A 16,683-nucleotide genomic window follows, 5' to 3' on the forward strand; every position below is an offset into this window, starting at 1 on the left:
AATGCTCGAAATCTCAGAACTAGTGTAGATGTGTTAGTGCAAAGTGTATATGACAGCTCGCATTGTCATATACCTGGTATATATCAATTTACTTTGGGTGAGGTGACAATTTGCGATTCTCGCAGTCACCTGGGTGACTCCGCTCACCTGGGTGACTGTACAAATCAAATGGGGCCTGTAAGGTGAGGTGACAGGGAAGTGAACGAAGTGAGGTGAGGTGAGGTGACTGTGAGAATAGGGCCCCAGATATTAAAAAATCCGCACAGCATTCCTGAAGGTATAAGGTTCCCAAAAATTAAAAACTAAAACAAATTTGATGTTTTCGGTTTTTCAGGGGTCCAAAGCCCCCCACCCCCCATTAATAGTCAGTTATACCCATTCAATGTTACACTTTCCGGTGGGTGATGCATTCTTTCTTTTCGCGGGGAAAGTTTTTGGAAAAAGTAAATCTACAGTCGCTTTGTAAAAACATTTTTTTATTTATTTTACACTATTGTAAACATTACAGTAATACGAAATAAGAAACAATCAATTCACTATATTATGTCGTAACACGTACAATGTATGCATCCACTGACAATGAGCAAGCTGACAGCTTTCTTTAGAGTAAGTTTAGCGGGATTGATTTAAAATCTTCTAACCTTTGCGATAAATACAATTACGCATCGATAACAAAATTGCAAATTTCGCCATTCTATGCCGTTTGTTTCGAGGTATTTTTTCATGTATTCAGACAGAAGTCAATAAATTACTAGTAGCGTTTAAAAGGTTAAGTATTGCTGAATACATGAAAAAATCCTTTAACACAATTGCTGCACTGTGAACAGCTCCACGATAGCAATTTTTAAATTGTAAGTACTTTCAATAAAGTAAATGAATAACTGACTGAGGGTTCCTATCGTATCACGTTTGCTCGCGGAGAGCAATTTGATAAAAGAAACGAAAGTATAAAATCATACAATTTGGGATTCAGCCAGTTTTAATGGAAAGGAACACAGGGAACGTTGCATCAAAACACTGACTCCAAACTAGTCTACCAAACTTCACATTTCTGCTCCGGGTTCATTGGCGATCCGGAGGGACAGTTGAAGTCTTTCGAAAACTCAACCATATTGCTCATCGGACCGAGCACTCGGAATTGTCCCGGCGAATGAACTCCGGTTGTGATTCGCATTTTCATCGTCTCAGGTCGATATACGGAGCACCAGGTTTGGGCAGCCGATAGCCAGAACATTTGCTCCGGTGTCATTTCCAGTCCGGGCAGGCGTGGTTCGGGCCCATTTTTCTCGGCCCATTTCCGGTAGGCGTAGTACGCTTCCTTTATGCCTCCATTATCGGCGATGTTTTCTCCCTGCGTATTGATTCCGTTCAGATTCAGCTTTACGTTGGGTTCGGTGTAGTTTCCGTACTGTTCAATGATGCAGCGAGCCTTTTCCAGATAGGCCGTTTTGGTGTCCGTTTGCCACCAATCAACTAGATTACCGTTTTTGTCGAACTGACGACCTTGGTCGTCGAAACCATGCGTTATTTCATGTCCGATGACGAATCCTATGGCACCGTAGTTCATGTATTTTGGACGGTCGTACGAAAAGAATTGACCCTGTAGTATACCCGCTGGGAATTCTGTAAAAAAATGATGACGTTAGTAAGTTATCTTATCTATTTCTTGGCTTCTAGTATTAAAGGAACGGCTGTACTCACGAATACTGTTTTCAATCGATGAGTAAAATGCGTTGACAACGGCCGGCCTTGAGTGGGTGATCCAGTCGGTTTTGTTAACCGCTTGACGGAGTTTTTTAAATGCTTTAGTGGTTCCAAACTGGTTCATGTATAGAATTGTGTTTAGGTAATTATCCTCTGGTTTAAATTGGAGATCTTCATAGTATTCAGCGATTTTATTGTCGTCCATCAGTTCGTCTGGATATCCGATGTGGGTGACCATTGATCCCACTTTCTCCAACGCTGATTTCCGTGTGACCTCATCCATCCAGTCTACCTTTTGAAGAATACCAACAAATATGGCCTTAATGTCATTCACCATATCCAAAGCTGCTCGTTTGGAATCTTCTCTGAAATATTTTCTAATGTAAAGTGCTCCAACTGAAATTGGCAGACTTCCGGATGTAATATCGACGCATTCTTTCCACCGAGGTTCTTGTTCCTGTTTACCACTCAATGCCGTACTGTACTGCAACTGCCTCTTTCGGAGCTTTTCGGTAAGGAAAAATGACGAAAATCCACTTATCCGCCACATTACGTAGTTTGCCATAGTACGTTTCGGCGTATTTTGAAGTAGCGGTCCCAATTGCTCCATAAAGTTTGGAACACTAACGATAATGACTTCATTTTCATCAATCGTTATTCCAGTGTCCTTAAGAATGGCATTGAAATAATCGACCCAATTGGTATAGGGATATTTTTTCTGGAACTCCTTAACAGTCATTGGGTTGTACAACGCTGTAGCATTGCGGCGTTTCTCATTCGGCAATGAAATGTTAGCAAGAGCAATTTCAAAATTCAACGAATCCAGAAGTTCTCGCTTGGCACGTGATTCTTCGGCGCCCAGCAACACAGCCATATCAACCATATAGCTATAATAGGCCGATACTATAGGACTTTCGAAGCCCTTGACTAGATATTCACGACTAATTCCCAGTGCAGCTTGATCCGTCTGGAATTTCGAAAAAAATCGCAATCAATCATTGTGTTTTCAAACAATGAATAAAATAGAAAACCTACATCAATGATTCTGCGGGTAGAGTTTTTCAAATCTGTTCCAACAGAAAAATCGAAAAAGTAATCGGTGCTGTAACCTTGCTGGCGGAAATCTTTGACCGACTTAACCCACGACCAAGAAGAGTCCGAGTCCCATTGATCACCTTTTAGAACCGGCCATCCGCCCAGCGTATCTAGAATATCTAACAACGGTTTGGTGCCCTTTTCTTCAATGCGTGCTGATGAGTTTAAAAAAAAAGAAAGATTAAATTAATGCCGCGCAATTTATATTTACATGTGCCGGAAATTACTTTTGTTCATGCACAACTTGAAAAGGTTCTTCGCCAGTTTGAATGGTGTCCCTTCATTCTCGCCGATTTCCTCACTAACCAGCGAACGCAGCTGCTCCTGGAGCCGGTCACCTATTACCGAGAAGGTGTTAACCGAAACTTTCTCGTCCGGGATGTTGGTCTCTCGGACCATTCTTCCACAAGCGTAATTGTAGAAGTCATCGCATGGCTCCACGCTGGAGTCCATCTGTTCCAGTGCTTTGGAGGCTGGAATAACAGTAACAACGGTTGGATTATCATTATCAGGGATTGGTCCCAAAAAAATAATAATAAAGAAACGTTCCACTAACCCGAATGGATGCATCCTGGCGTCAGACACAGGTCGTCCGTCTCCTTTCCCGCGCTGGAGCCAAATTTAATGGTTTTGCCTCGTCGAGAACCGGTTAAAGCTTGTGGCGAATGAGATGTACCGTTGTCCGCTGCAACGATAAGGTAAGAAGTGAAAGGTTCGTTCAATCTTTTCGGATTATGGCGCACGCGGGTAGAATTCGGTTAATTTCAATATATGCTAATTGGGTTATTTTTGGGTTTCACCCCAAATTCGCTGAATAATCCGCACGTTCACGTTCCGATACCGTTTGGTTTGGGCATGCGCATGCGGTGAGCAAATTGCAGATGATTATTCAGGAAAGTTTAGTCTCTGAAGTTTAAATTTCTTTGATTACTTTTTGCTGCTAAATAGGAATTGATGTGTGATGGATTTAGATTAGGAAAATGTTTGTATAATATTTTCAAATTTTCTGCTGTTAGTTGACCCGTAATTTTTTTAGTTGAGTTATTTAAAAAAATTTCATTATTGTCATTATTGTTACACATAAGTCTTATTCTTCCATTTGTAAGGCATCTTACCTTTATTGATCCGTTCGGAAAGCAGCACCGTGAGAAGTGAAACCAGCAGAGCCACAACAGCAATGGCACATACGATACTGATCAGGGTAAGGACTTTCTCCAGCGCAGTTCGACGTCGCCACCAGCTGGGATTTCTGTAATAAATTTAAACAGAAAAAATAACTTTAAAATATAGTGTAGCGCATAGAGCAAACAGATGGCAAAAATTATACCATCCTCAAACACTAAAATTTAATAGTAGCACACTTAAACTCTTGTCATCAATTATTATTAGTTGAACCGTTCAGGTAGTTCAGATGGAAGCGACAAAGGAGATTTCAGAATAATTAACCTAATTTCGTGTTATTCGGGTAAACTCCTGTTCGACGGATTGCCTCGAGAAAGACCTTTCTCCATATCACCGTTCGTAAATCTTCTCTGCGAGAATAAAAAAAGGCCATATTCAAGCGGATTAAACAAAGTTCCCGTTGTGTTCGTGACATCGCGTTTAGAGTTTGCATATTCTTAAATTGTGAGATAATTTTTATTTGTGGTTTGGGTTGAAATCAGTAAACCAGCATTCAAAATTGGTGATTGTTCTTAATTCTTATGCAGGCTTTATTTGTGGTTTTTTGCTCAGCATATGCTTATTTGACTACAGTGCCTCAGCGAGACAGGATTCGTAAAAGTAGTGTAAAGGGTTATAGTAGAGTTAATTATTTTCTACAATATTGTTGAAGAAAGTCTAGTTTTGTCTTTTGTATTTATGGTGCTATGAGGCTGCTACCCATTGGTAGCAGAAAGTGCGTTCTTTTCGCTACCAACTACATTATCGTTAAATACAAAAGATAAAACTTTACTTTTTTCAACAGTATTGTAGATAATATTTACCTCTGCAATTTCCCTATAAACTACGTTTTCGAATTCCGTTTCGCTGAATCTCTGCAGTCGCATGAGCATGCACTAAGCAAAAAACCGCAAATAAAATCTGCTCTTATGAACAAATCGAGCCTGGATGTTTTCAGCTCTTTCGTGGCCTTAGCGATGTTTTGCTGCTTTGGCTACAAAATTATTGAAGTGTATCCTCCGCCCAAAATTTGTCTATTGGTCACAGCTGGTAGACGTTCGGTTGTCTTCAGTACAACGTTTATTTTCAGTCGGTCCATCTTTCTCAGTGCTCTCATGGCATTAAGCGCCGAGGTTAGGTCCGGCCAAAAGACCACATCCACCTTCGGGTGATACTTCTTGATGTAGGCGGCAACTGCCGATAGGCACTACGTACTGAATACCTTCCCGTTCACCGTAAGAACGGAGAGAGCATTGGATTGGACATTCCCTTCTCGCTGATCATCAGCCATACGACCTTTTTCGGGTACATGGTGCGGGAATTATATTTGACGTCCGTCATTGCTTACTTCCTTAGTAGGGGACGGTCCCCTAACAGTCGTTGCCGTTCAACGTCAAGTAGGAGTCACCAACCATTATGAATACGACGTCGTGTTTAGACGAAAAGATGTGTTTCATTAACTCCTTCAGCAGCTCTTTCTCCGGATCGGCTGCTCCGACCTCTCAGTCCAAGGCACAAAACGATAACACCACCGTTATCTCGATCTTTCTTTGGCTTCTGCTGCACTTTACGGTCGGGCGGCTCCACCGGGCGTTCAGCTCCGGGGTGGAGCTAGCAGTACGAACAAAGCATCGAGTGCAGTTGCTTAACTGTTGTCGCCATGGCTGCCTGCAAACCAACTAAAGCTGTTCAATTTTTTCCATTCACAACAAGCTTGCTACGATTGGCGATGCGGAGTAATCGCATGAAAACTCGCTAAAATCAGTCCATTTTTAATGCTTACGTTATGTAGGCTTTCACATATATCTAATGACTCCAATTTAAACCTACTAGTGATAATGACCCAACGGAAATAACTAACAAGGAAACATCACTATCGGCCACAGGCTTAGAGCTTAACCATATACACCATAGTATAGTCCGGTCGATCCAGAACATCACTGCACTGCTCGTATAGGTGTAGCCTATGGAACTTTTTTGAGAAAACTTAACTTGAAATTTGTATGGGAAAATGACTCAATGGAGGCGCATGGTACATGAATATCCTACATACACCCTCAAGTAACAGAACAAAAAGAAAATTATATTGATTGAAAAAGGATGATTTTATTATGCAACAAGCGTTTCTAAAATCACTTTTTTGTCCACCTGGAAGTATTATTAAACTTGTCTTTTACTAATAATTTGTTAATTGCGTTACAAGTTATTCGTTTACGATGCAGGATGGAATTTTCTCTCTATTTAAAGAGATACTGTGACATAATTGGGGCAAACTTCTCTGTTGGCAAATTTTCAACAATGTTTACAATACGTTTGATGCTGGGTAACCGAATAAAGCTTTCTTCTTTATTTTTTCTTTGTTACGTATCATGTTGCATAAAACAGCAAGAAACAAAGTTCGTTTGTGTTTCATTAATTATTTGTCAAGATAAGCCCATTGCTATGAACGGTTTTCGGTGTTCCCACGAATAGTCCTACGAGTAAGGTAAAAGTCGAACCCAGCTGACACTTGGCTGAAAACTCGTTGTAGCCCGACGATGACCCCATTTGCTGTATAATTTTTCTAGGACGGGAAACCACTTAAGTAAGTAAGTATGCAACGGTAGCCAACGGTATGCAAGAGAGTAGCCGCCAAGTACTCGCGACTATGCCAATACTCTGTAGGTTTAACGACTGCATGGGCAATCCGATTACCAATAATACGGAGGAAACCTAGCGTTGGCAGCAGAATTTCGATGTGCTGTTGAACACCAAAGGACAGTAAATCATTGAAGGGAACAAGACAGACATTGAGGGTGACGCATAACTTAAAACGTGATGGAAAAAGCAGTCAAAGAACTGAAAAACAATATGGCAGGTGGGATGGAAAGCATATCCGCCGATGGTTGACCACGAACATTTGTATCATATATTATTCATCGGATGAACCCAAACATATGCGCGGATTGATTATTGGGAATCATTGGTTCTATTTTAAAGAAGATCCTTCAACGCTCCTCTCTCAGCTGCATTCTTTTCCTCAGGTTGAGGCCGTTGCAGGAGATTTCTGTTGGCGAATTCGAATGCGGTTTTTGAAAGAGACACCACAACAGACTAAATATTTTTTTTGCTCTTTGATATTTCAAAGTCTGTTTTTAATCAACTTTGTGAATTCAGCTGGTGGACGAACCATCTGTTAATAGACTTCAAGCTAACGTATGATTCAGTCAAGGGAACTTTGTTATGGAATTAAACATCAGCATGGATTGAAGCCATCCCAAGTAACAAACCAATAGCAAATTGGTCTTATTCATTTCTTATAGTAGTTTTATCAGAGCATTTCAAAGGCTGTTAGGTTTTATAATGTTTCTCCTCAAGTGAATTTTATCTTATTTGACTAATATTTCTGAAGTATGACTGAAGGAGACTTGAAGAATCACCCATAAAACTAAATTTTCAATAAGTGTAATTCATCTTATAAGGGGTTTTAAAGGATACTTCATTTTTTCTTAAAAACGATGCTCCTTAAAACTTAGCAATAGTTTTGACAAAAACTTATGACATTCTTCTGCAAGAGTCGTTTATCTTAACAATACTGCCATAAAACTCTCAAAAAATCGTATATTCTTGAAAGAGAAATCATACTCTTGAATAAGAACATTCTAACGTAAACAACTAATCTGTCAAAATGGGCGTCTGAACCTGGAGAAAATTGAAGAATACAGATCTTTTAAACGAAAATTAAGCGAAAATCTGTGTAATATTTTGAAAACTTTTTCATATGAACAATCAGCGAAGTCACAAAACAATAAAGATCTCAGGACTAACTGAACTGGGGAAGGACAGTGCCGGTAATGATGCATTTGCCAAAGGCGGTGCGGGTTTCCTCTAGAGCTTTTCGGTATTTTTTAAACTAAATACAGAGTTCATAAGTCAGATGTCTTTGTATGGAAAATGTTTGAAGGCACTGAAGCAGTTGAAGCATAATTTTTTAAAACAGTTGTTCCAATTGTAAATTAAACGCTTGGAACTGTCGTGCAGTCCAAACAGCACAAACAACACGTTACGCCGATGTTTTCTTTGTTTATACTAGAATGGTTATCTTGCAAAAACTTGGTGCCCTGAAGTAATTCAAACAATTCTTATTCAAGCGCAACTTGTCTTCTTGAAGAATACAATAAGTATTGATGAACTTATCGCGCTCTTGGAAAAATTTTCTTTGTTTTGTGCAAGAAATGTTAGTCTAATAAGCGCTTTCGGGTTGATTTGGATAAAACCATTGAAAAAATGGCGAGCAGGGCTATTTTGATTACTTTTGAAATTGTAGTCAATTGCATATGGGCGCTTATAAATATGGTATTATGCAATACCATTAGTGTTCTTATCTTTTTAAATAAATGTTTAGACATATAAAAGACTTTTTGCCACAATTAGTTAAAAATTTGGTTGCTATCAACTGCTTCATGAAATCATTAATTTTTTTTATTAATTTAATTTTTCAATAATCTAGCAAAAATAACTGGCGCGTTAAAATTTTCTAACGTTTATGTCACAAAACATCGACAAACCGAACGTGGTATGAAAAATTTCTCATTTATGAGCAACAAAGCAGCTGCTTTTATCACCATTTTCATTTATAACCATTTCGAAATAGCAATATCTGTGAATGCTTATAGCTTATAGTTCTTGGTCAATTTAAAACATTTAAGGCTGTAAAAAGTGTATGATGTCTTGCAAGTGTTCTTTGAAGAGACAACCATAAAATCATCAACACTTGTGGCGGTTTTCTTTTTGTTTCAAGCGACTCTTGGAAGTCATTGTAAATAGATATCGATAAGAATTACAAGTTTTAAAAGGATCTTTGGAAATTTTCTTGAGAACCTTCTTTAGTGTGGGCCTCCCTCGCCTTATAAGGGTTTTATGGCTGTTTTATCGCAGCTTTGTAGAATTACAAGTTTTGAGATCGGTTTTAAGCAGCAAATGCTGGAAACCTCTTCAAGTGCACCCTAAAAATGAAATTGTTACTTGGGATACCATACGAACGGCAGGAGTCGGACAGACTTTCAGATCTTTCAAGAGGTAAGCTGGTAGAATTTTCTCAGTTTATAAACTTTGCCAAAACGAAGCAGATGACGGCAGGTGGCGAGCGCTGTAGTAGATCAAAGCAATCTGTCAATTTGTTTACTAGTGACGGATGTGATTTAAGGTATGAGCATCAGTGCTCAAAAAAATTGACAGCCCTGCATGAAGACAAATATAAAGCGCATCAAACGCATAAACTTTTGCCCCTGGCAGTGTTCTTTTATCTGTCAGCCCATGGACATGGCTACTGAGCTGCTGACAGTGTTTGTTTTTCTGTTTTCTACCCTTTAAAACATTTCATTCATGAATTGCAGTGCTGAATGATTACTCGACGAACCTGTCAGTAAATCTTCTGGCTCTTGACTGATATTTTAGATCTAAAAGTTTAATTTTTGAAACTGCCTGATTTTTTAAATCAACCAAAAACTGGTTGAAGGAAATTAATTAAAACTTCCGAGACAATGTTTACGTTGATTGTAGTTTCGTTTTCAGTTGTCGGCAATACAAAATGAACGATGGAGACACATTAGATTTCAGTCATTATTGTCGAGAATGAATGAATGTAGAGACCAACACGAATATGAACGCAAATGATTCGCTCGAATAATTGGTTTCCGGTTGGCAACGCTGAGTTTATTTCCTCTGTATTAGAAACAGAAAAGAATGAGCAGTATAATGCATCAATTCAGACGAACTTTCTAAAATATTTGTAATGGTCTCATTATTGATTAAAAAATTTTAAATGGTAAATTTATATTGTGAAACTTGTTGTCTTTTAGAATCGGCGATTGAAGTCGTCAATGTTCTTTGAAAACGTAATACCAGCATAAAATCTTAAAAGCAACGGTTCATAAAACTGTAATATTATCTCGTGTCATAAGGGAATTGCTAGTTGGAAATAGAAAATGATATTGCCGTTTTAATGGTTTTCATTTGATTTGATCGTTCAGTGCTTTTTTGATGAGTCAAAACTCATGTCCTTATTCCCACAATGTCCCGTCGGATTTGCACACAATCAAGATGAGTACCATTCACGTTTAACACTTTACACTCGTTTGATTGTTAAGTGACGGCACACTTCAAAACAAAGGAGGTTAAAAGATCAAACTTCCAACTGATGAATCATGATTACCATGACATTGCAATTTAAATCTGAATTTGATCACATTAGCCTCCGACAAGTTTCGAAGATAATATAAAGTATCGTTTACTTAATGTATTGAAGTATGGTTGGACGATTGAGCGGTATTAAATAAAGATTTAATTTATAAAATAATTTCAATAAAAATCTAAAGTTGGTGATCAAACTTTTGTACAAATTAAATATAGCACAAACGACGAAATAACAGAAACGAAGGATAATTAGAAAATTCCGATTCATTAAGTGTACTCGGCTACCAATAAATGAAACAAGGTAGAGGATGATGACATCATCGTTTTGTGCATTTTGCTACGAAAGGTGTCTGATAAACCCAACATTTATGTTTTTACTTACTTTGGCAGTCGATTGAACATGAGAGCTATCCCGTCACTACTGACCAGTGAACTGCGACTGTTGGCGATATGTTGAGAACTTTCCATGGCGGCTTATTGTTAATTGTAACGGTTTCACTTGTTTTTCCTGACTCAATTATTCCAGTCACAAGATTTTACCGTTGCGTACATGGGAACATGAAAGATGCTGTCGATGAAATCTGATTGCATCGTAATAACTGGTTGAAAAGCTTCTGATTATATTTTCTTGTCGGCGCGATAAAAAAGTGCATTTGAATTTGAGCTGCCAATTTATTAAATTTTTGCCATTCAGAATTTCGGCTTATGAAACAAACAGAGTTTAACATTTGAACTTGTTGTTAGACAACCTTGATAAATTAACCCGATAATGATTGTTTGGTCAATGAACGTAGGAATGAATATGGCGAACGACCGGCTTATTTGTATTTGAACGAGCGTACAGGCGGGAAGCTCACCAGTTGCATCGGCGAAACCTAGCCTGTTGTTAAGATACCGCAATTCCACAAGTTTTATTGCGTGAAGTCATAACGCAGAAAAGTGAAAAAATAGTTGTAAATGTAGACCATGTGAGACGATTACTGTTGTCGTGCCTAACATTACCTGCGTTTCTTGAGAAATAGTTACAACGACGTAATGAACGGCGGTGGTTATGCTACAACTAAATAATTTGATAGGTTTTAAAAGGCATTCAGTTGCAACTGCGTAGAGACGATATTATGTTCATATTACATACCTACTCATGAACGTCATATTGCCGTTGGCAACGTGTGCTCGTGTGAAAATGTCCGCTGGCCAAGTGTATAATTCCCGCAGTTTTTATACGGTTTTTAATCATTGAAATATACATTTGATGCACGCATCATAAACGTGTTTGAATGCTGTTCACTCAGCTGATTTGCATTAATGCTAGGAGCGCGACGATTAGGTCTAATAGCTCTAACGGGTTGCGAATACTTTGTGAAGTGGGGCTAAACACACTAACCAGCTTATTGTAAACCAGATTCACTTCCGATGTGACAGTCAGTGGTGAAGTAGAACTTCACATAATAATCCATAATAACACGTCTGTCTACGTACCATACATGCTTCGTTCCGCCAGATGTGTTGTTATTTGAGATCAATCGGTTAACTACCTGACCAGCTTAACATAGGCGTTGTGGTTGACGGATACTAATTTTATACATTATGCACTCAATTGATCATTATCACGCAACGGCTAATGCGATGGCGAATGACGTGCATGGGATGCACATGGCAAAAAAACGATAAAAATGCGAGAAATAAATATATGGCTGATGTAAACATTATAGTTCAATGTTGATTCTACTGTATACCACAATAATCTTATATGTGACTATGGAAGGTACGTACAGTAACTGGGATTAGTAACGAAGTTGTTGATGATGAAGTCTTGTATATTAATGTGTGTTCACTGTTCAGTAATTTATTCGGTTGCTGAGGGTAATACCTTCCAATGTTACCTAAGCTGAATCAACTGGATAATTAGTTGCAATCAGTTTGATGTCCCATTACTCGTTATACCTACTACTGACAGCTGTATTTATTTCAAAATTTGGTTTGATGTTTTAAACAGATTCTCGAACAAAACAACATTCTACTTCCGAGGACATCATGTTTACCCGTAATTCAATGAGCCAAGTGTGTTCCCCTTCATTCAGCTTGCTTTGCCGAGAAGATCTCTGTATGTGATGAGTAAGAAGATCAATTCCTAGTAAAGTATTTGTTGTTTTAATCAGCCTGCATAGAGGATTTACCTTCAATCGCAGTTTCTTGATAACTGAAAAACGTTAACTTGACTTTGACTGAATTTAGTTATCAGATTATAGTTCAAACGTCGGATGAAAATATGAAATCGTTCAGAGGCCGAATAGTGTTTATAAAAGGTTCACCATAAAATACATCGACTACTTTAAATTGAAATGGTATATATTTATCAGATTCCATACAAATACTTCATCCATTTTCTTTGCCGCAGAATAGCAGCATGTCTTGAATGCTTCTTGCCTCCAGCAGTTTTATGGGGTTTTCTTTAGGTTCCCCTTAATGGCCCCAAATTTCTCAATTGAGCACAGCTTTGGTATGGACTATGGAGAGCTCTTGCCCTTGAACAATCGTGGTTGGCAGCATACCACTCCTTTGTTGCTTTGGCCTTTGTTCCTTAATGAAAGTTGACATCCGGCCAAAATAGCACGGTACAAACGTGTTGTTTCAGAACAGGCAGTCGACGTTATTCTAGACACTCGTTAACGTTCGTGTGGTTGACGATCCCGGTTGCAAAGCAAATGTCAAAGCACAGATGCCAAATTAAATATTTCTTAACTAGTTTTGACAGTTCCATATGCTTGAAAAGGTCTGTCATCCTTTCCGGTTGCCGATTTTGTCCTGACGTTAATTTGGTCACTGTCCATTACAACTTCGTCAGCATCGTCGTGTACAGCTTACAGAGTGGTATTTTTCAATGACCCTCTCTAATCTATGTAACTTTTCACTCTATCCCCTTCATGTCTTGTCCCATTCTGTTTGGAAACTATCAACGCCCTTGTTTTATCGCTTTCCGTCGATCCGTTATAAAAAAAAATTCGGTCGATGCACGGTTGTAAATGACATTCCCAACTTGTTTGCAACATCTCAGACGGAGAGGTTCGGGTTCCGCTTAATAGCGTGGCCCATTTTATTGGCGTCGCTGCGGTTCAGAATAGGGGCATAAGTCTGTCTGCACGCACACGCAGACGTTTAAAAAAACCTAAAAGAAAAACTATTTATGGATCTTAGTCGCACGACCAAAACTGTCTATACTACTTCCTTGGAGAATTTTTTCACGACAATGCCCTTGAAGGATTCCTTACAGACTTTGCTATTTTCTTCCAATACGGCAGTTTCTATTCTTTTAACGGGTGACAACTAAAATTTTGGAATTTTTTTCTCAAGCTGCCAAAATAAGACAAAGATACATGAAGAAGATCTGATTTACCGAAATTAAAGATACATTATCCATTGTTGAAAAAAAATTAGTGTATATTAGAAAACGGTCCGTAATCGGCTGTTCGGCGAAGCTTTCGTTTGACGTCGAAACAGAAGCGTTGTACGGCCGTCATGTCAAGTTTGCGAATGCATCTCTTGATTCTACCAATCAACTGTTTGCAGTTCGTGGCTCTTCAGTTATTTTTGTACCCCACGGAACTCAAAGTGCCGGAGAAATGTTCGATTGGGCGCACTGAGACAGATTTTTCGGGGAGTGTTTTTTGGGTAAAAATGGGATCCAATTGGTATTCAGGAACGATTGTGTTCCAGCACGTTTTTGTCCATCTGCATGACTGGTTGAGGTGGTGGGGCGCTGCTGCCGTGCTCTGGCACGGTGTCGCACGGTGCACTCCATGTCCGAACACTTTCCCTGAAGTAATACCGATAAAGTGGTGCCAGGGAGGATCGAGGCTGGAGAGTCGAGTAGGGTTTTAGTGGGTCGGGACCCTCACGCCTCATTACTAATTCCACACTACCTGATTTGTCTTCTCAGGTGTCTGATAGCACCGTATCTTCCCAGGTGCTGAGTAAATTTCCCTACTCATAAAACAATTTGGAAAATTTGGAAGGACCCACCTCCGGCTGATCAATGCTTTTTAAACCTCATATGATAAGTAGAGGCTGAAGAGAAAACAACGTTCGTCTCCCACGCAATGTGACTGTTGGCGGTAATGAACTTGATATGATTGATGAGTTCATATATTTGGGATCTCTATTCACTGCGAACAACAACATCAGTACAACTCAACAATCCATTCAAACAGGAAATCGGGCCTAATTTGACATCCAAAAGATATTTCTATCGACGTTTCAAAGCATATGCTATCGTAGAAGCTGACGATGTACAATACGGTAGTCCCCTGTAACGTTGCCTTTGGAAGACATATTTGCACTTTACTGGTATTCGAACAAAGAATATTGCGGATAATTTTTGACGGAGTACAAACGTAAAGCGGAAACTGGCGCATGCGCGTGAACCGCGAGCTGCAAGCATCCCTTGGAGAGACATCCTTGGTCCCCTGGAGAAAGGCTGCCGCCTACGTCGCGAGACTGCCGGACGACTGTGCAGTGAAATCTTTCAAGGATGTCTCAACCAATTAGAAATTGATCTTCGAGTGCCGAGATGCTCGAGGAATTAACGATGATCATGAACCGAGCGGAGTGAAGACGAGTTCTTGAGACGGCACCGGCCACCCCGGCTCTAATTGGACGTTCATGTTTATTATCCCTATAGTCTCTTCGATTATTCTACGATCACTTAGGTCGAAAAGTAAGGCCTGAGAATGGCAAAGTGTTTGAATGGAATGAACGGAATCATTCAGGCATAGACAATAAAATAAAAAATAACCAGATCGCGATGACAGGTACATTTTAAAACTAAACTGTCACTGGTTATGCACAAATATAATGGACAGAAATAGATCGTCTGGATCAACGTGCTAGTAAAATGGAATCCCACCGCCACGCAACAATGAAAGTTATTCAATTGATTGCCGAATTTCGCGCAGCAGGTTACAGCTTTAAGAGCGTTGAAGCAGAAACTAAAATGTAACAGAAATAAGCGGTCAATGGTTTACGATGATGCAACCATCATGTTTCGCTAATTTGTGCGGACAAAGGTTCTAAATAATAGCGAACGCTAAACGAACGAACCTTCAACCATGACTAATTATTATATGAACCAGCCAGCAGCATGAAATGACGCATTTATCAATCGTCGGTTTACCCAGATGTGGTTCACTAAAAAGTCTTTTATATTTCTACATTTGTGCACTAGTCATTGTCGGGTTGGTACCAGTAGCCTGCAGGTATAAAACCAAACATTCGACGTGTTACTAATGACCGGGGAATTCCATACAATATTTTCTTGCTCCAGTATGCGGATTTCCTTTGTTGCGGTTCTTCCGAATTTGGAATAAACTGGGATGAGCATATCATGGGATACTTTGGGAAGACTCCCACAGATTTTAATTAATAATTGCTATAGACACATTCCGCCGTGACGTTACAACGTTTTGACTTTTCTTTGCACAGTATTTATGTTTTAGCTGGGAAAATCGTTGAGAAACCCCCAAATATTATTATATATTTGGAAAGAGCATAAAATTTCCTGTTAAAAGTGGATAAATTAATAGCATTTGCTTTGCCCAGATTGTTTTGGAAAGCAAATATGTAGCGTGACGTTACAACGCGCCAGAAATACGACTTTTGGTTCTTCTGTTAAAAAATATGAAAATTCTGCTCTCTTTCAAATTTTATCTAAAGATTTTCTTCTATGATTTGATAAGAGATGAATACTGAACAACTTGCCGTTTTCAGAATTCCGATAGTTAGTGAAGTTTATTTTTAAACAGCTTTTACTTTTCGTGACGTTACAACGCTCTGCTTTGCACAGAGAGGGTCGTAGCTCCGTTGTAACGTCACGAAAAATCTGTTCATTTAATATGCGTTAATTATCGCTGTTGCTGCCCTCTGTACATAAGGGATAATACAAAAATGTGTTGTTAATTTGTCTTTCACTATTTCGCCTACGTAATTGTGGGGTTGTTCGCAAATTACGTCGCGCTGTGGGAGAGATGCTAAAAAAGTGAGACATAAGTAATAGCATCGAAACCGTAAGACATAGCATAATAGTTGCTTCAGAAAAGTTTCTTCATTTAAAAAGCACTTTCTAGTGGTGAAAAAATATTCGGACATTAGGGTGTCCTCAAGCAGATACAAAAAATATTTTCTCTATTTTATGTCAGAAATGATAGCTGTCTACAAAACATTTGTAGAAAAGCTAATTTTAAGAAACTTTGTTGAATACTGAAGATTTATATTTCGTACATAAAAAAAGTTTTAGAGCCAAACTCTTAGGGACACCCTTAAAAAATTTTTTTTTGATCTAGCTCTTTAATAACCCTTTGTATGGCTTACAAATGTTCTAAGAAATTGGTAATCTAATTAAATTGCACATTTTTGTCGAAAATAGTAGAGCACTATCTTTTTCCCTTTAGAAACTATCACTGGCTTTTTTTATTTTTATATGTACTCTTTAAGAGGGTGTATCTCGGGGGAGAGCAGCTATGAGCAGCTGATCTCACTTGTTTTTTGTGAGTTAAT

The 16,683-nt window shown here is 38.9% G+C and overlaps 1 protein-coding gene across 6 annotated transcripts in view; it reads right to left on the bottom strand.

Annotated features, from left to right (window-relative positions):
• Nucleotides 1–455: 455 nt before the first annotated feature.
• The window catches only part of LOC128741844 (neprilysin-2-like), a 49,546-nt gene continuing 33,318 nt past the window's right edge, over nucleotides 456–16,683 (bottom strand). For 4 of the 6 annotated variants that reach the window (XM_053837939.1, XM_053837940.1, XM_053837942.1 and 1 more), the window contains exons 3-8: nucleotides 3,915–4,048; nucleotides 3,356–3,484; nucleotides 3,027–3,272; nucleotides 2,740–2,954; nucleotides 1,702–2,671; nucleotides 456–1,623 (exon numbers count right to left, since the gene is read on the bottom strand). In XM_053837939.1, coding sequence (XP_053693914.1) covers nucleotides 1,034–1,623; nucleotides 1,702–2,671; nucleotides 2,740–2,954; nucleotides 3,027–3,272; nucleotides 3,356–3,484; nucleotides 3,915–4,048 — 2,284 coding nt within the window. In that variant the 3' untranslated portion in view covers nucleotides 456–1,033. Of the gene's footprint in view, nucleotides 1,624–1,701; nucleotides 2,672–2,739; nucleotides 2,955–3,026; nucleotides 3,273–3,355; nucleotides 3,485–3,914; nucleotides 4,049–10,516; nucleotides 10,734–16,683 lie in introns of all 6 variants that reach the window. The other 2 variants (XM_053837937.1, XM_053837936.1) reach the window with 2 other exon arrangements.

This window comes from Sabethes cyaneus, chromosome 3 (genome assembly GCF_943734655.1).
Source record: "Sabethes cyaneus chromosome 3, idSabCyanKW18_F2, whole genome shotgun sequence".
NCBI classification, from domain to species: Eukaryota; Metazoa; Arthropoda; class Insecta; order Diptera; family Culicidae; genus Sabethes; species Sabethes cyaneus.